Below are 18,991 nucleotides of genomic sequence, written 5' to 3' on the forward strand. Positions count from 1 at the left end.
TTAAAATGCCTATATTTATACTCACTAAACACTACATTAGGGATGCTGTATTAATACTGGACCGAGCCTCCCTTTTGCTCTCAAAACATCCTCAATTCCACATGCATGGATTCCACTAGATGCTGAAACGTTCCTTTGAGATTCAGGTCAGTGTTGACATGACTGCATCACACAGTGCTGTAGATTTATCATCTGCACTTCTCATGCTGCAAATATGCCATTTTACCACATCCCAAAGGTGTTCTACTGGATTCAGATTCTGTGAATGAAGGCCACTGAAGAACACTGAACTCATTGTCCTGTTCATGAAACCAGTCTGAGATGGATTTTGCTATTAGAAGATGTTAAAGATGTTAAATGGCCATGAAGAGATGCACATGATTAGCAACAGTACTCAAACAGGCTGTGGTATTCAAGTGATATTTGCTTGGTATTAACAGACCACAGAAAACATTCCTTATACCATAACGCCACTTCCACCAGTCTAGACTGTAGACACAAGGCAGGTTGGGTTCATGAATTCATGTATTCATTCATCACCTGTGTGTCTTAGCTGAAATCCAGATTTACCAGACCAGGCTACGTTTTTCCAGGTTCAACTGTCCAGTTTCTGTTCTTGGCCAACAGACATGGAATCTAAAGTGGTCTTCTATCTGAGCATTCTGAGTAAACTAACTGTTGTGTGTGAAAATTCCAGGGGATCAGCAGTTATACAAATGCCATGGTCAAAATGAATGATATTACATTTTTCCCCATTCTGATGATTGATGTAAACATTGTTTAGAGTCGCTGGCCCATATCTGCTTGATTTATGTATTGCACTGCCAATACATAATTGGCTGATAAAATAATTGCATGAATGTTTAGGTGTAGAGGTTTATACTCTGTGAGTGTAAACCTAGAAGCTGCCTCTAACATAGTCTAATTTTTAATTAAGAGAAAGAAGCAAATATAAATCCCTAAGCTATGTAAAGTTACTTAAAGGAGCAATAAAAATTAAGTCCACCATTTATCAGCACAAAGTATCTTTCACAAACATGATGGTGGCATGCATGGTCTCAGTGGCTTCGGAATCTCCAACGCCCAGTTCCTTTCTGTTATGTTTGTTTGTTGTATTTACTTTTACATAGATGTAGGTGACTCCTTACGAGGTATTGTCAACATGGATCAACTGCAGTTTGCCTACAAGGCAAACAGAATGACAGATGATGCAATCTCCATAGCCTTACACACTGTTCTGAAAAATGTGGAGCACACAAACAACTATTCCAGGATCCTCTTTGTTGATTACAGTTCAGCCTTTAATACTATAATTCCCAACAAGCTGATAATAAAACTGCAATATCTAGGGTTCAGTGCACATATGTGCAACTAGACCTTGGACTTCTTAACAGATTGAACACAGGCTGGGCAAATACACCTCATCCACCCTGAGCATGGGAGTGCCACATGAATGTGTTTTTAGCCTATTTCTAGACACTCTTTTCACATATGATTGCGTTGCCAGTCAACCTACCAGATGATACTACGGTAATTGGACTGATAACACTGCATATAGACAAGGGGCACAGAAGTTGCACATTATTATGTTTGTTTAGGTCTTGCACAGTGTCTATGGAAATCCTGTGCTCAGCCATTCTAATAGCTTAAGTAAATATATGTAGGTTTATATTGAAGATCATCAAAAGTAAATGTGTAGCTTATTGGAAATAACCTTAAGCATTAAATGAAACCAGGGAAATATGTTAGCACTCTTCAACAAAACTCCGGAAGAGAGTGTGGGATAGATGGATTTTTTATGGGTGCGGTGATGAAACACAGGAAAGCAACAGGGAGTGGATACACATTCAGCTTGAGCATAGTAGCTGTTATTTTTTCCAGCAATGTAGATATAAAAACAGAGCCACTATACAGCAAAAAGGGTTCATGTTTTGGGTTGTGAGAGATTTGAAAGTTTATTGAGTTCGAGTGATCTGAAAAATACGGGTTAAAATGTAAACGTCTATCATTTTTATGTCTTTTGTATGTGTTTAAAAACAATCTGTGACCAGATTCCTATAGGTCCAGGACGACATGCGGGTGTAGTGGCAAAAGTGAACATTCCTTGATGTGAGTATGGCAAGGCTCAGCTGTCATGTCCTGCCCCCAGACTCACGCACATGTTAAGAGCTATAAGCGAGAGAGAAGTGTTTAAATATAGCTTAGGAGATCTGCACAGCCTACAAGTTCTCACTGAAAGGGAACAATCGGAGTGTGGGCGTGCACATTGCTGGACTTCTGACAAAGCTGCATCTTTTATTAAGCTGAAAAATCTCCACTTGTTGGATTAGGTTCATTGGGTTTCTCCAAGGACATACTTTCCTTCCTTTCCGTGCTAGTGTAACTCCCGCCAGCTCTTCTTCACTTTTCATCCAGTCTCCCTTATGAAGATAAGGGATTGTTGCCACTCTCTGAGCTGCTTCTTCAGGGATATACTCAGGGCTTGAGAGGAGAGAAAGAGATGGTTTATACACCTGCATCAGTATGTGTGTGTGTAATATTACAATATTCTTGGACATGAGAAAGCAAGAGCATTGGGAGAAGCTACTTTGGAACTGCTTTCTAATGTCGGTAGTTGTCAAGGAATGCTGATGATAAGAGGAATCTGTTTAACAAGGGACATACTGATTATCTTCACTTGTATTTCAGGGACCATTGTGGGTAAGTGTGTCATCTTTATTAGTATTTTAAATAATAAACATGCATCCTTGTATTTAAACTTTAATTTTATTACTTTTATTTAGCTTTAACCATTTTACTGAGTTATACATTGTTCAAGTTACAGTCATTCAAGATTAATAGAAAAAAAGTGTCTTTCTTATTGTGTTTGTGTTTTTACTATCTTTGCAAAATGCTTGTGTGATGCAAATGGTTCAGAATTTTTTTAAATAAGAGAAATATTTAAAGTCTATCTTACTGTTCTCTCTAATTACTGACACGGTCTGAGTGTCTACATCATCTCTAAGTTCACAAAGAGCTGATAGTAATAGCTAACTAGTGAGATCATTGCTCAGGTTTAGCTTGTGAGCATGACAACATTGAATCGAACATTAATCTATACATGTAATACATGAATTAATTGTGTAAAGGAATCGCTGCAGATCTAAACGTTATGTACAATCTGAGCCTGACTATCTCAAAATACTGATGTAATTGGTGCTCACAAACACTTGGTGCTTTCTGTATTCTCTCTCACTGTATTTATGATCTGTAGGCTTGACTGTAAAACCTTTAGTCCTTTGACACTGTATCCAGGGGCCTCTGGGAAGTGCGGCATTCTGGATGGACACAGCAGGATCGATACTCAAACTCAGCATGTCTGTGGTGCCAGAGATCGTAGAGTACTGGCTTCCTAGTGTCTCATCTTACTCAGCAGCAGTTGTCATTTACACCTGGTTCATATAAAGCTGCTTATGTGTATAAACTTGCTAATGTACTTTATATGACAGGTTGTATAAAATTATACTGAAAAGACAAAGACAAGTGAACATTCCCAACTTACAATATATTATAACTCACCTGTTATCATGTACCTGCCACAAAAACAACCCAGAAAAACTGCAAAGTCTGTACTCACCTGAATGGTACACCTGCTTTATCAATAATCATGTTTGTATTTATTTAGTGGTTTTGCAGATTTTCCAGGGACACCTTTGCGATCTTTATTCTTCATTGTTTGACAGGAAACACCAGACTATACCTCTTGTCCAAGAAAATGACACCAGTGAAGACATTTTCTTTTTTTTTTCAGCCTATAGTAAGTCTATTGCATATCTAAAGGGAGGTTACTGAATCACTGGTCATTTGTCTTTTTCCTCTGTCAATTCCTTATTTCCTCCTCCACATTCTCTAAGAGAACTGACCATAATATTTCCCTTGGAAACAGACATGGACACATACAGGCTGAACATTTGGCTCTGAATAGGTTCATTGCACAAGTTTGTAGCCGGTGGTCAGCTGTATGTTTAGCCACTTCCCTTTCCTCAGTGGATTGCAAATTTTTGCAGAGCTATGTGTAGAATCTGGGGTTGAAAAAACAATCTAACATGCTTATCCTATAAAATGCACTGATGTTATATCCAGCACAAGTTTATTTCAGAGTAGATACCGTCTGCTACACATATTGAACATTTTCAATGGGATTTCCAAATTTTTTTTTTCCAAGTGTGACATTGCATACTGAAGAGATGAGGTTACCCATATGCATCCAGCACCAGAAAAGCATATATATTTGCTTCCACTTTAAAAAGAAATGGCATTCTGTCTCTTCTTATTAAGCTACAGGATTTTGGCTTCCTGACATTTTTAGAGTGATCTGGAGCACATGCAATTGTACATGATTGGAGATGACTGACCTGGTGTCATTTGTAGTGGCTATTAATAATACAGCTTGAACTTTACTTCTTTCTTGAACTCCACCCCCTCTAAAACTGCCTCATAAAGTTCCATAATATGATGTCATGTAACCAGAGAAGCATAAGTGCAATGGTTTTGGTTTACAAATGATTTACTGCATTTTGCTTTCTCAGGAGTGCTGGGAATGTTGTGCAATAATGATGGAGCAGGATGTTTAAGTAAATACCATTTTAACACTTGGCAAATACTTGCAAAAATCTTAAGAAATAATTATGTAAAAAGTTTATGTTCATATGACCTAGTTAACACTTAAAATGCCCATTCTAAATTCTCATAAAGGGTGCTTTTGGCAGAAGGCATATATATATACAATCAGTAGTTAAGGTGTGAGAAAGTGAGTGTTCTATATCCACTGCCTTCCTGCTTACTTCAGAGAGCTATAATTACAGGTTTGATGAGGACACTGTAGGGTGAATCCCTGTATGTAAAGTGATATTATGTCTGAGATGGACATGTCAGTAATACAGAGTGCACAGTTACAGGAATTACTGATGTCTAATATAAAAATAAGCACAACACTGTATACAGCAATACTACTTGGGCTCAGACCAAACTGTTACATGACTCCTTTATTACAGATATGCAAAGATGACTGGGATATCACAATGAGCAGAAGGAATTAAAAAAAAGTAAACCGTATTTTATTTACAAATAGCTACAGTACAGTAATTACCTCGTTCCTAGTCAATAAAACGCATAGAGGTAACAAGAGGTAACAAATGTTTATGACCCAGTGGTTGACATAATTAATGAACATACATTTAGAGCCTTCAAACAGTATCAGAGGATTAGTCCGTATTTTTTTATAGATGCATATTTGAGAGTGCAGTGCTTTTAATGTGAGTCAGAGCTGAATGTGCAATCGTTTCTAAGCTCTAGACGTCACGTCATGAACCAAACTGCTGCCGAGTTACCAAACCCTTATTTAGAGAGTTCTGTTTGTCTTCTGATTTGTCTAAATGTTCGTGTATACATTTGTAGTAGTAGTGTAGGAAAGGAGATGCAGTGTAGATCATATGGACTGGGGGATGAAACTCCACAAGTCTGGGGATGATTAGTTGATTCCATGAGCTTTCCACCTGCATATTAACAAAATAATTGAGTTATCAGGAATGTTTACTCTGGCACTGTAGTGTTTTAGTGTTTGTTTTTTTAAATTTACTTTAGTGTTGTTTAATAGGCCATTATTTAGAAACAATGACAAGTCCACTAAAAGCTTTGATTTTTTCAGTGGTATCACAGGAATGTGGAATCTGGACATCTGCTGGCCGCAGCCGGGTCTTTTAGTTATCTGAATTCAGATGCCAAATTAGAATCACAGAGCAATGCCAGTTCAAGCTTAGACAGCTCACAAAGTACACAAACCCCCATCAATCAGGATTAATTAATTTATATAAGTAATGTACCACACAATACATGAAATAACACTTGATCGTCTTTTAGTTTGAGTTATGTATTTAATGTCCACATAATATTACGTTTCATTCTGGCATCTGTATTATCCAGAAGGCAGTATGTCATTAAACACCAAGAGAAAATACCCAAGTAACATACTATAACTTGTTTTTGCTTTCATTATCAACCAGTAATTATGTGGGTTGTAAATCTTCACTATTCTGAAAACAAAGAATTACACAAACCTAGTAAAACAGACACAGCTCCATCTGTCCTTCAACAGATTTACAAATACCTTTCTCTAATAGGCTGCATATTTTTCTTATGGTGATCAGTGATTAAGTGACACTTATTAATCTTTAATGAGAACAACTATGGAGGACATATCACAAGCAAAGACCTGCATTTCTCTGACCAAGGAGAAGAATAAGTCTCATTCCTATATTTTGATGATGTGAAATGGTCGTAGACTGTGTCTTGCTGTATGCCTCACATATAAACTTCCACACATACCATATTTATGAGGACAAACTATATGTTACATTCTGTGCTATAGTTAAATGCTTTAAAGGCCTTCTTTAGGCTTTGGCATTGCGTATGAATATGAGAACATTTGTGTGTGACCATCTAGTTCTCCACCAGAGCATTACGGCAGCCTTAAACATAGGTTTGCAATTCGGCTGGTTGTCGTAACCTCTGTGGTTGTTTTAGACATTTGATACACCCTCAATGTATAAACACCACTATTATTTTAGACTTGTCTGGTGAGTTTTCTCTGACCAAAAGACAACAGACACCTCAATGTACAAATTAGAGTGACATCATTAAAATTCCAACAGCATTTCATCAGATTGCAAGTGGTTATTTAACATCTCCTCCAAAGTGGAATTCTGTGTACAGTACAGAGTTTATTTGGATTAAGGATAAAGATAACACAAGTACGTAAACACAACATGCAGTTTTAAATGAAGGTTTTTATTATTAAGGGAAAACAAAATACAAACCTACATGGCCCTGTGTGAAAAGTGTTTGCCCCTAAATCTAATAACTGGTTGGGCCACCCTTAGCAGCAAGAACTGCAATCAAGAATTTGTGATAACTTGCAATGAGTCTGTTACAGCGCTGTGAAGGAATTTTGGTCCACTCATCTTGAACCGCCTTTTTAAGGTCATGCCACAGCATCTTAATAGGCTTCAGGTCAGGACTTTGTCTAAGCCACTCCAAAGTCTTCATTTTGTTTTTCTTCAGCCATTCAGAGTTGGGCTTGCTGGTGTGTTTTGGATCATTGTCCTGCTGCAGAACTCAAGTTAGCTTCAGCTTGAGGTCACAAACAGATGGCTGCACATTGTCCTTCAGGATTTTCTGGTGGACAGCAGAATTCATGGTTCCATTTATCACAGCAAGTCTTCCAGGTCCTGAAGCAGCAAAACAGCCCCAGATCATCACATTACCACCACCACATTTTACTGTTGGCTCTTTTTCTGAAATGCAGTGTTACTTTTAAACAGACTTGCTTGTGCTCTCTGGGTGGAAGAAATATCATATTTTCCCTCTCCAGTCAATCACAGTAGCACAAGTCAACTGTGTGTGGAATAGAGAAGCTAGCACTTTTCTCCAAGTACAAGTACACCTCCCTGTAATTGGCTTCACATGTCTCAGAGGAGGTTTTTACTCTTCCTGGTTGGTAGCTGTCTTATAATAAGGGAACACTGATAGGCGTGCCTGAATTGGCTGTTGATCCAATTGGAGTTTTATTGATGGTGTTGTATGCTGTATCATAAAGTATATGGGATCATATACGACTAATAAATAGTAACACCAGACCCAATATATTGTACCACTACAATACACTAAAGCAAAAATGAAAAAGCAAAAAAGCATCTGGTGCAAAAGTTTGAAGTACTTTCGAAAAAAGCTCATAAACTTGTCATACTGCAGCTACAATTTGAATTGCATTTCCATCCATCTTTTATATATATATATATATATATATATATATATATATATATATATATATATATATATATATATATATATATATTTTCCATTTTTATGTCAAATAGCCATTACTCAGTGACACTGATTGTAAGAGTATTCCTATCTACTTTCTGAGATTGCCTTTACTGCTTTAGCTGGACATAAGGTTTCTTTTAGTTCAGTTATACAAATCAGCCCTGGCAGTTCAAAATGCTGTATCTTATCACCTTTAAATACTTCTCTCACATGGCCTTTACCCCTGCCAGGCAACACCTGGAACATGTGGAACTGACAGAGATAAGAAATGTTGGTTAAAAATGGTACCGAATTCCTCTTTTATCAGCTCATTCAACAAAACGTTTGTTCTTCTGATATATTCTTAATCTCTCATGTTTGAATGGGCTCAATGAAAGTCTGGACTACACTTTTGGTTACACGTGAAGTAGCCTTCAGCTTTGATATATTTTAATTTAAACATTCTTTAACTGAAGCATGTTGCCAATTCCTTTTTAGGTAGCTAAACTGCACATCGTTGCTGGCTGCTGTTCTTCTTCCACAAGGAATTACTCCTCTGCAAACAAAGATTATGTCCCAGCTGAAAGAACGTTTGAAGCCCCGAAACCAATGAAGACCTTTGTTTTGTCCGTCAATGTTTAAATGAATTAAAGAATACATTGGTGGTGACAGGCCATATGATTTCACTGGGATCTGAACATCTGTAATTTATCTTAAGCCTTATTTGGAACTAAGTGAATGGTATGATGCAATTCAATGTTATTGCTTTAAAGAAAATCTTGACTGCACACACTAAATGGATTTTTTTGGTCCAAATATTTTTAATTAGGTAAGCATTATTAAATAAACTTTATTTATTTTGCAGATGTACTGGGGTACATTTATTATACAATTTATTTATAAATGTACATTTTTTATGAGCCAAGAAGGGTGTAAATCACCCAAAAACTGAACTATCCATCATTCTATTTTCAGAAATTAAAAATGCACAATTTCTTTTCATTTATATTTGTAATTTAATGGAAAAATACATAGAGCATAGTGGTTTTCTCCAGGTACTCTGGTTCCATCCTTGAGTCCAAAGAAGCTGTGTGGTAGTCTGATTGGCATCTCTAATTTTTCTGCAGTGTCCATGACCCTTATTATGAAGTGGTACAGAAGATGGATGGACTATATTTGAGAATTAGTAAACAAAATTCTTATTTGTACCAAATATAGAGACAACATGAGGTCCAAAGGTGACGGAGTGGACAGCCCAGCTAATGGGGTTCTGGTTGTCCATGAGATCAGTGGAGAGCAGGAGGAGGATTTGAAACTGCAGAAGAGCACTGAGAAGAGCATCAAGGCCAAAGCTCAGCAGAAGGAAAAGGAGGCGCCTGTGTCAGAAAGTGAGGATAAATCCACAATGAAAAATAACCAAAGATTAAGTCTGGAGGATCTGTCCAAAAATAACCTTCTAAAGCTGCTGGGAATCATGGAGGGTGAAATCCAGGTGCGATTTTTCATGATTTACTTGCAGTTTATATAATGTATGTATTTAAAGTGTTTAAGTTTACCAAAACATTTATAACATGAGCTGAATAATTTAGGTGCATCCAACACAACTAGAGTGAATAGATAACATTATAATTCAAGCTACATTGAGATGTTCACATTTGTTATGTTATACAACAAGTTATATTTTGCACCTTCATATTGAGTTGCATATATCTTTACAAGCTGAGATGCTGAATCAACATTTCAGTGTGGTCCACACATTTTAATGTGGTATTAGAATAACTCTGATGGTCCACATTGCATCACTCTTGATGTGATTGGCTGGTAATGTTCTTTTCACAACACTGACAAGCCTCTCATTTAAGAGATTAATTGTTCATGCTGGTTCTCCTGTTATCAGTATTAATGCCAGTCTAAGTCAGCATTAGGCACTGTGTCAGCCAGCTTGTCCTTGGTTCCTGACAGTTGGCCATTAACACCTTGTCACATTGTGGCTTCCTGTATAACTCAATTCTATTATGCTACAGAGGCAAAAGAGTGCTGATAAATGTTTCTTTCTATGTAGATGCAGCTCATGGTCTTGATCCTGACTTATTCACAGCAATCATGTCTTTATATTTAGTTCATTTGTAGTTGCACTTAGTATCATGTATGGCTAAGCTTGGGCCTCTAAGCTACAGCTTACAAAACCCTTTACACAATTTAATACTTTTTATACTTTTGTCTGTCTATCTCTCTGTCTACAGTCATGTGTGAAAAAATTAGGACACCATTAAATATTCAGTTCTTTATTAAGAAATATCAACATGTCAATTTCTTGTTTTAATTTGTACCTACAGTATAGATGAAAGTGATATAATTGGATGTAAACAAAGAAAATCACTTTGTTTTCGTTTATCCACTCATTTTCATTAAACAAAAGAAAATCAACAAAAATGAATATTTAAACGGAGGAACAATTTAGGGCAGCCTAATAATCCTAAAACCTAAATGTCCTAATAGCTAGAATTTCCCTCTTTGGATGAAATAAACTCAAAGAGACGTTCCTTGTAGCCATCTACCAGTTTCTGACATCGACTGGAAAAAAGATTCCACCACCCCTCAATGCAGAATTCTTTCAGCTGTGTGATGTTTGACGAGTTTCTTGCATGCACAGTGTGTTTCAAATCACCACACAGTATCTCAATAGGATTTAGAGCTGGGCTTTGACTTGGCCATTGCAGAATTCTCTGTTTTTAACTTTTCAGTGAGTCCTTGGAGGATTTAGTGGTACATTTTAGGTCTTTGTCATGTTTTAAGGTCCAGTTCTATTTCAGCTTTAATTCTTTGACAGATGGTCTCACAAGTTCCTCAAGCACCTTCTGATACAATGTAGAGTTCATGGTGGATTCTGATGATGAGCTGCCCAGGTCCTGCTGCAGCAAAGCATCTCAAAACCATAACACTTCCATCTCCATGTTTCACAGTTTGTATAAGGTCCTTGTATAAGGTCCTGAACTTCTGCATTTGGTTTATGCCAAACATTCCCTCTGTTATAGTGTCCAAATAATTACATTTTTAACCTTTTTTCCAAAGCACATTATACCAGAAGTCTTGGTCTTTGTCTCTGTGTTCTTTCACAAACTTCAGTCTTGCTCTCAAGTTTAAGCCCTCCTGTAGGTCCTATGATGATATTTTAGGGTTTTTTTAGAGACTTCTTTAAGGATGCTCTTGGGGTGTATTTGCTTGGATGTCCTGACCTGGTCAAGCTGGCAGTTATTTTAAATGTTCTTCACTTGTAAATGATTTTCCGGACGGTGGAATGGCTGATTACAAATTGTTTTTAGATCTTTTTTTACCAGACTCGTAAGCATCAATCTTCTTTCTGAAGTCTTCCGCAAGCCCTTTGTATCTCACCATGGTGATACCTCTCAGTTCAACAATTAAAGCAATTCAGCAAACCAAACTGAATGTTTGAGGTTTAAATAAGACAAACCTTCTTCAAAATGCTCTGTAATAATCCATTTTAAGTACAAATAAATTGGATACAATTATTTACAGGTGTGTCACATTAGTCACATTTAATAAAAAAAATTCTTTGGTTTTATTTGCTAAATTATATTACTTGAATCTTTCAATATTGTTAAAATGAAGATTAAATAGCTATATCTTTAACTATTAAAAAAAATCACAGGCTTTCATGGGGTGTCCTAATTTTTTCTTACGACTCACATCTATCTATCTATCTATCTATCTATCTATCTATCTATCTATCTATCTATCTATCTATCTATCTATCTATCTATCTATCTATCTATCTATCTATCTATCTTTTTCACTGCCAACAGCTCCACCTAGTGTCAACAATATTGTTTTCCTTTTCTCTGACTTCCTTGAGTAAAGTGAATTTAACATGACACTTGGAGATATTTCTGTTGTGCAGGAAATTATTATGAATTAAGCAGAAAGTACTTTTTATGTAGGCTCAAAAGGATGTGATCCGGGTGCTCAGGTCTGAGCTCAGTCTACCAGAGAAGCTTGAGTCTCATTACAGCTCAGCATTTCCCACCAAACCACTGAAGGCCCTGCAGAGAGATGGCCTTCTTATCCACAACCACATACAACATGAAAATGTGTATGAGAAGCCCATGGCAGAGGTATGTACTGTGTAGAGTGTATTGTATAGCATTATTCTTTTAATTTATGGATAATTTTATACATTTATGCTGATAAAAGTAGGACCACTGAAATGTTAACTAAATAATTGTTTAATAAGTACATATTGGCTGTCAGGATGCAAACATTAATTATTGGTTATGTGTATAATCTATACTGTTTGTTGTTAAATAAATGTGTCCTGTGGTGGTATGTCCATCTGACTCAGTTGGACAGGCTTAAAGAGAAGCACAGAGAAGCATACCGACGCATGCTGGAGCAGTTATTACTGGCTGAGAAATGCCATCGTCGTGTTGTTCATGAGCTGGATCTGGAGAAGCGCAAGCACATAGACTACATGAACAAAAGTGATGACTTCACTAACCTGCTGGAACAAGAGAGAGAACGGTAAGTGGATGGATAGGGCTGTAGATGGATGGATGGGTTGCCATGTGCAGCTAATTAGCATGTTAAACAGAATGTAACACAAATCTTTCATATAGTAGTACATTTACAGCATTTGGCAGACGCCCTTATCCAGAGCGACGTACATAAGTGCTTAAATCTCTAACATTGAATACATTAATGCTGGCTCACTAAGTTACATACTTAAGATACCATGAGTTTAAAACATAGTAGTATGCACTATGGGTCAGTGTTAGAATGATGATATTAGCTGATAGAATCAGAAGTGTCAGCATGGTAATGTACCATTCAGGGTGGCTTAGAGTATATAAATATACATAAAGCTTTCTCATAGCACAAACCTAGGCACCTGGATTGTTGTTGGGAAATATATAGACTATACAGAGAAGGAAGATATATTTTGTGAATGAAGCTGATACAGAGTGGGTCAGAGTCTCTTTCAGTTAATGCTGATTTTAACCAGTGTTATACTAATAAATGTAGACAAAACCACAGCCTTCACATTTACAGATCATACTAAACATATACTTTATATTCAGTTTTTTGTTATTGTTGTTTTCATATCATTTGGCTACTGGTGTTAAATAATTATGGATACAGATGACGGATCAAAAGACACTGAGGGTAATATTTTGGGTGGAGAACTGCATCAGAGTACAGAATACGAAACCGCCACTGGATTCACAGGGAACAAAACTTAAAGTCTTAAAGTAAAAACCAAGGGTAAAGATTACAGTTCAGTTATTTAATGAAAAATTGGTTAACAGATTTTAATACAGATAAGAATTTTAATTTGATAAATGTTTTATGATGTGCAAGTGTTTTTATTGGTTTTATTAATAAGGTCTGTGCAACAAGAAACCATTTGGCCTTGGTCTAATATGAAAACATCTGGATTATGTTTCATATGATTGGTGGAAAAGAAAGAATATCTTTGAAGATGTGAATATTTTAAAAATGAATACATGTTCTTGAACATCATGTGAATCTGTTATGACATGTCATTTCCTACACAATCACAAAGCTCTTGAAAATGAGCCTTCTTCAGGACAAGCATTGATATCGCCATCGTGCCTTCATGTTTTTCAATAACAGCCTTGAAAGGCTACCATCAACACCATGTTTCATGATTTTTGAAATGAATTAATGCACACATATTCTGACACACAACTGCAAACATACATATGCCAGCACTCACATATATTCCTGCACTCCCATATAGCTCCAACATGTCACACATGTTTTTTGTGTCATCTGAGATTAGACAACTCGCTTATGAAGAAAAGCAGATCTGTTGCTTCGGGATTTGTGTATCAGTGTTTTTACGTTACAATCTTTATAGGGTTTCTAGGTCATTGCAAATATTCTGAAATAAAAATAAATTCCAATTGTATCTCAGTTTTACGAACACCCCATAAAAAAGGTCTTAACAACAGTGATACTAAATTAGTAGCGTTTTGAAATGTTGTGCAGATGGTGTATAGTCAGTGTGAGTATACGCTGTGCTGACTTCCTTTCCTGCCCATGTACTTTGAATGCAATTTGCATTGCTCCCCTTTCTTTAACAAAATAAATTTGGGTGCTGACATGCAAACAAGGGACAGCAGTGTTAGCACTCTTAGTAATTGTAGTGCTACAAAGAGATGTACTCAAGTGAATTTTTAAAAAGTATATGTCTATAGATAAGACAGTCCAATCCTGTCAGTATCCACAGCAAGGTATTTCACTGCAGAGATTCTTAAGGCTCTGCCATATATGGGCAGCGTGACATCATCAGCCAGTTTGGTCAGGAGGAGTTTTGAACAAATTTCCCTTTATCATAGTCATGATAGCATGTGTGGAATGTCACAGGCATATTCCCACAGAGTAACAGGTCTGGCTGATGGCTTCTATCCTAGATGCATGCCACTTACATAATTAGGAGCATGAGCACATGTATGGAACAACTAGATGGTAAGTCCTGATGAGTCAAATTGATTTCTCATTTGCAGTGTGTCAAGACATACAGTATACATTGTTTATACAAATGCTTACAGTGAGGCTATGTGAATTAGCACCAGATACTGCTAACATGCACTGTTCCCCTTTGACTATCTATCAATATATAAGATTTTTTTTGTTATTTATTGTTTTACATATTTTTATATTACAAAAACAGATACTTTGTCTTTCATTTTAGTGAAATGAGGATTAGGTGCAAGCTGGGAAAACCACTTTCATAGAAAGACAGTGTGAGAACCATAGAATGGTGTACACAGCCAAGCTTGGGTGCTTATTTAAATATTCACTTGCATTTTGGATTTTTAGTCACGGTGGCAACAGTGAAAGCGGGGAAGTGTAGAAGTGCTTTTGTCTGGCAAAGCTGCCTATTCGTGCTAGTTTGGGTCTCCAGTGGATTTCCATTCATGCTTGGTAGCATTTGTACAAGAAAAAAAATTCTACCCACGGAATAATTTCTACTCCAGGAATTGATTGAATGGCTCAACAACAACAAAATTGAACCTTTCCTAGTATGTCAGGAACATGTTGATAACTGTTTTCTGTTGATTAAATGTGTTTGCATTGTTGCACTGTTTCAGATTGAAGCTGCTGTTGAAACAAGAAAAAGCCTATCAAGCACGAAAAGAAAAGGAACACTCAAAACAACTGGAAAAGGTTCGTGGAGAGCTGAACAAGTTAAAATCTTTTGCACTTATGCTGGTCGATGAACAACAACTTCATCTGGAGCAAATTGACCAGCAAAGCCAGAACATTCAAGACCTTCTCCAAAAACTCCATGAGAAAGAACAGAAACTAAGTGAACTTGAGGGCAAAGCAAAAGAAGACAAACAGAAGCTCTTGAACCTTGAGGTTGAGTTTGAGGTCAAGGATTCGAACTTTGCACAACAGTATGATAAGATGGCAGCGAAACTTGCCAGCCAAGAGAGTCAGTATCAGCAGATGTGCATAAAACAAGCAACTCTTTTACAGAAAATTGAGGAGCTGGAGGAGACGAATGCAATTCTGCAGAAATCAGCAGAGGAGCTGCAGGAGCTGAGGGATAAAATCAGCCAGGGACAGTGTGGCAACTCCAAATTGATGGCAGAGTTAGAGAACTTGCATAAGATTGTCTTGGAGATGGAGGACAAAGATGAGGAGATCACTAAAACAGAAAATAAATGCAGCGAGCTGAAAAGAACACTTCAAACTGAGGAGGTACACAACAAGGAATTAAAGTTGGAGGTGGAAAAATTGCAAAAGAGGATGATGGAACTAGAGAAATTAGAGGCAGTCTTCAATATGGGCAGGAATGAATGTGCTCAGCTACATAATGCACTGGATAAAGAAAAAGCCCTTACAAAAGAACTGGAAGATGAGCTAGTTACCATTAAAATTCGCATGAAAGAGGTGGAATCATCTGAATTGAAACTAGAAAAATCAGAGATGTTCCTGAAAGAGGAGCTAATGAAGCTCAAGTCTGTCACTGTAATAATGGCCAATGAGAGCAAGAACCTGGCAGAGAGAATAAGATCTGAGGAAAAGAAGAGAGAGGAACTGGAGAAACTGTATACAGCAGAACAGGAGAAGGTTATGGTTGTTACTGAGCGATTGATAGAGGAAAGTAAAAAGCTCTTAAAAATAAAATCGGAGATGGAGGAAAAAATAACTACCTTGGTCAAAGAGAAGGATGAGCTGAAGGTTACCACTGAGGAAGAGAATTGTAAAGGATTTAGCTCCACAGTTCATATGAAAAAACATCTACATGATGAGGTGAAAGAAGAAGGAAAGGAGTCTACAAACAAGGGGTTAAACAAAGAAGTAGGGAAGCTTTTAAATTCCAGTATACCAGATGAAAATAAAGTTATAGAACTAACCAGAGAAATTGAAAGGTTAAGGAAACGTCTCAAGCAGCTTGAGGTTGTCGAGGGAGATCTGATTAAAACAGAGGATGAGTATGATATGTTGGAGAAAAGGTTTAAGAGTGAGCAAGATCGGGCAAACGCCCTTTCAAAGCAGGTGGAGGAAATGAGGACTCAGATAGCATTGAGTAAGGTAGTGGAGAGAGAAGAGGCAGTTGGACAAGAAAGAGAGTTGTGGCGACAGAGCATGTTAGAAGAAACCAAAAATAAAGACTTGCAACCAGATGTTCAAGCTCTCAAGGAGAAGATACATGAGCTTATGAACAAGGAGGACCAGTTTACACAACTGCAAGTAAACTACTCTGTTCTACAGAAAAGGTTTCTTGAGGAGGAGGACAAAAGGAAATGCATGGACAATGAAGTACTCAATCTTACCAAAGAGCTTGAGATTACGAGGCGCTACAGTCGTGCCCTAAGACCCAGTAACAACGGAAGAAGGATGATGGATGTTCAAATGACGTCAACAGGAGTGCAGACTGACGTTGGTGAAATTGAGAGAGGGAGTGATGACAATGACACTCCTGCAGTGTTCATTAAAAAGTCTGTCCAAGAAGAGAACCACATCATGAACAGCCTCCGACAGAGAAGCCTTAAGAAACCTACTGAAAGGCCATCGGTAAGGGAGCTCTACCCTCCACCAGCTACTGACCTCACATTAAAGAAATCCTGGATACCTTGGATGAAGAAGAAAGTAAGTCATGCTTCAGAAAAACCTCTGCATATTAATGAGGAAATTACACATTCTGAAATAAAAATGACTCAAAAACAAGGCCAGCCATTACACATTCGACTGACTCCTGACCACCAGAACAGCCTGACAACTCTACAGATCAGCAGCTCTCCTGCAGAAAACATCCTCAGTGCTAGAATAGCCACTCCCTCATGTGGTGTTAAAAAGCCCCAAATAACAATCATTCCTTCCACTGCTGTTTCTCCAAATTATCGAGCCAGAGAGCCAAAATATCCAGAGAGAGCAAAATCTCCACTGACCATCACAACTATCTCAAGAGCTAAGTCCCCAGAGAGCATTAAGACCATATCTATTGACAGACCAACATCACCAATATCCCTTTTACCGGTTAGTACTTCTGCCTTGGCACATACTTCCAGCTCCCCAGAGTCTCAGGAAATGATCACAGGCCGAGCGGTGTTCAAAGTGACTCCTGAAAAACGAATGGTCCCAACACCAATTAAAAAGTGTAACTCAAATGCTAATATCATTACCACTGAGGACAATAAGATTCACATTCACTTAGGCTCACAGGTCAAAAAGCCTATTGAAAGCAACAGCTTGATGGTTGTGGCTAGAGCTGATGATGTAGCAAATGAAAGCAAAGAACTTTCTACAGGCACTGTGCTACGCTCACCACGTCATGCCACAATCAGTAAACTAGCATCAAACAAAGTAACAAGCAGCCTCACCATCACACAGGTCACCCCTGCACCACCCAGACCAACACTTTCTGTGGTAAGTACTGTGCCTGGTGTCAACTGGGAAACATTACCAATCAATTAATGTTTTATTATTTTATAGATCAGAATTATGATACAGTGAAAATATTTTTGGCTTTAGGGTTAACTAGAAAAATTAAATGGCCAGATGGATTCCATTATATTGTTATTTTGTTTATCATCACCATTATCATGCTGTAATTTATAGTTCCATCAAACTAGAATACTGGAATTCAGCTTTGCTTGTAAAAAGTAAGAGAGCTTGGTTCCACTAATTTCCACTGTTCCTTTTTTTTAGCAGCCTGTTATGGACCCTCAGCCACCCCGATCTGGGCTCACTCGCATTCCTGTGTCTCGGGGAATGAAAACTGGGAAGGCTGTGGCGTTGGGAAGCCCTAGTAATGTGAAGATGGAATCAAAAGTGGAAGGCCAGTCCATGTGTATTGAGCTGAATAAACCATTGATAAGCAGCTCAACCCTCCAGAACAGTGGAAAAAGCTAAATAAGTGCATACGGATTTATATAGGCCAATACAGACCCCTAATGCTGAATGGACTGTGTATGGACAATTAGATACACAGATTAGTTTCATACTTCTTGTTTCTCTCTCAACAAAGCAATGATCTATCTATACAAGATACATTTTTCTCCAAAAAGATAAAATATATGTCACTCTAACTTACAATATCTGGGCAAACTGCCATTTTTAGGGTCAGCTTTAAATCTCTAGTACTTATCAGAGTGTTGCTTGCAGTGCCATTACTATGAAGGTAGTTAAAAATAAGCCCAAATCATGGATTTAATACATTATACGTTTTGTAAATGTTTTGGTTACTATTACAGAGGCAAAGCTTCTTAATGTGTAATGTTTTTACTTTTGCTTATGAGTAAAACTAACTGTTTTACAGAAAGACATTCAGTTTTATTTTATTCTGTCATGTTTTAGGTGAAGAGGCTGCAAATGTGTTTTTACATAGGTCACCAGATTAAATACACTGCATAATAAATACATGATTGCATATATATATATATATATATATATATATATATATATATATATATATATATATATATATATATCAGTCCGTTGGGTGTTCAAATTCCACTTCTGTGTACAGACACTGCATGTTCTTATTGTGCTTCTGAGGTTTTCTCTAGTACTTCAGTCTCCTGCCCAGTCCAAAGAGATCCAATATACTGTATTCTTAATGGCGTCTCTAAATGCAACTGTGCCCTACAAT

General features: G+C 37.3%; 1 protein-coding gene across 3 annotated transcripts; it reads left to right on the top strand.

The window, feature by feature from the left end:
* The first annotated feature begins 1,999 nt into the window (after positions 1 to 1,999).
* On the top strand, positions 2,000 to 18,624 carry LOC132852504 (filamin-A-interacting protein 1). Of its 3 annotated transcripts, none has more exons than XM_060879743.1 (6): positions 2,000 to 2,700; positions 9,061 to 9,334; positions 11,802 to 11,975; positions 12,203 to 12,381; positions 14,979 to 17,766; positions 18,049 to 18,624. In XM_060879743.1, the coding sequence occupies exons 2-6, from the start codon at positions 9,068 to 9,070 to the stop codon at positions 18,250 to 18,252; spliced, it is 3,612 nt and encodes a 1,203-aa protein (XP_060735726.1). In that variant the 5' UTR covers positions 2,000 to 2,700; positions 9,061 to 9,067; the 3' UTR covers positions 18,253 to 18,624. The 3 variants fall into 3 exon arrangements, with proteins under 3 accessions (XP_060735726.1, XP_060735728.1, XP_060735727.1); XM_060879745.1 differs by having other exon boundaries at positions 18,052 to 18,624; XM_060879744.1 differs by lacking the exon at positions 2,000 to 2,700 and having other exon boundaries at positions 8,788 to 9,334.
* The last annotated feature ends 367 nt before the right edge of the window (positions 18,625 to 18,991 follow it).

The sequence above is a fragment of the Tachysurus vachellii genome, chromosome 10, assembly GCF_030014155.1.
Source record: "Tachysurus vachellii isolate PV-2020 chromosome 10, HZAU_Pvac_v1, whole genome shotgun sequence".
Taxonomy (NCBI): Eukaryota; Metazoa; Chordata; class Actinopteri; order Siluriformes; family Bagridae; genus Tachysurus; species Tachysurus vachellii.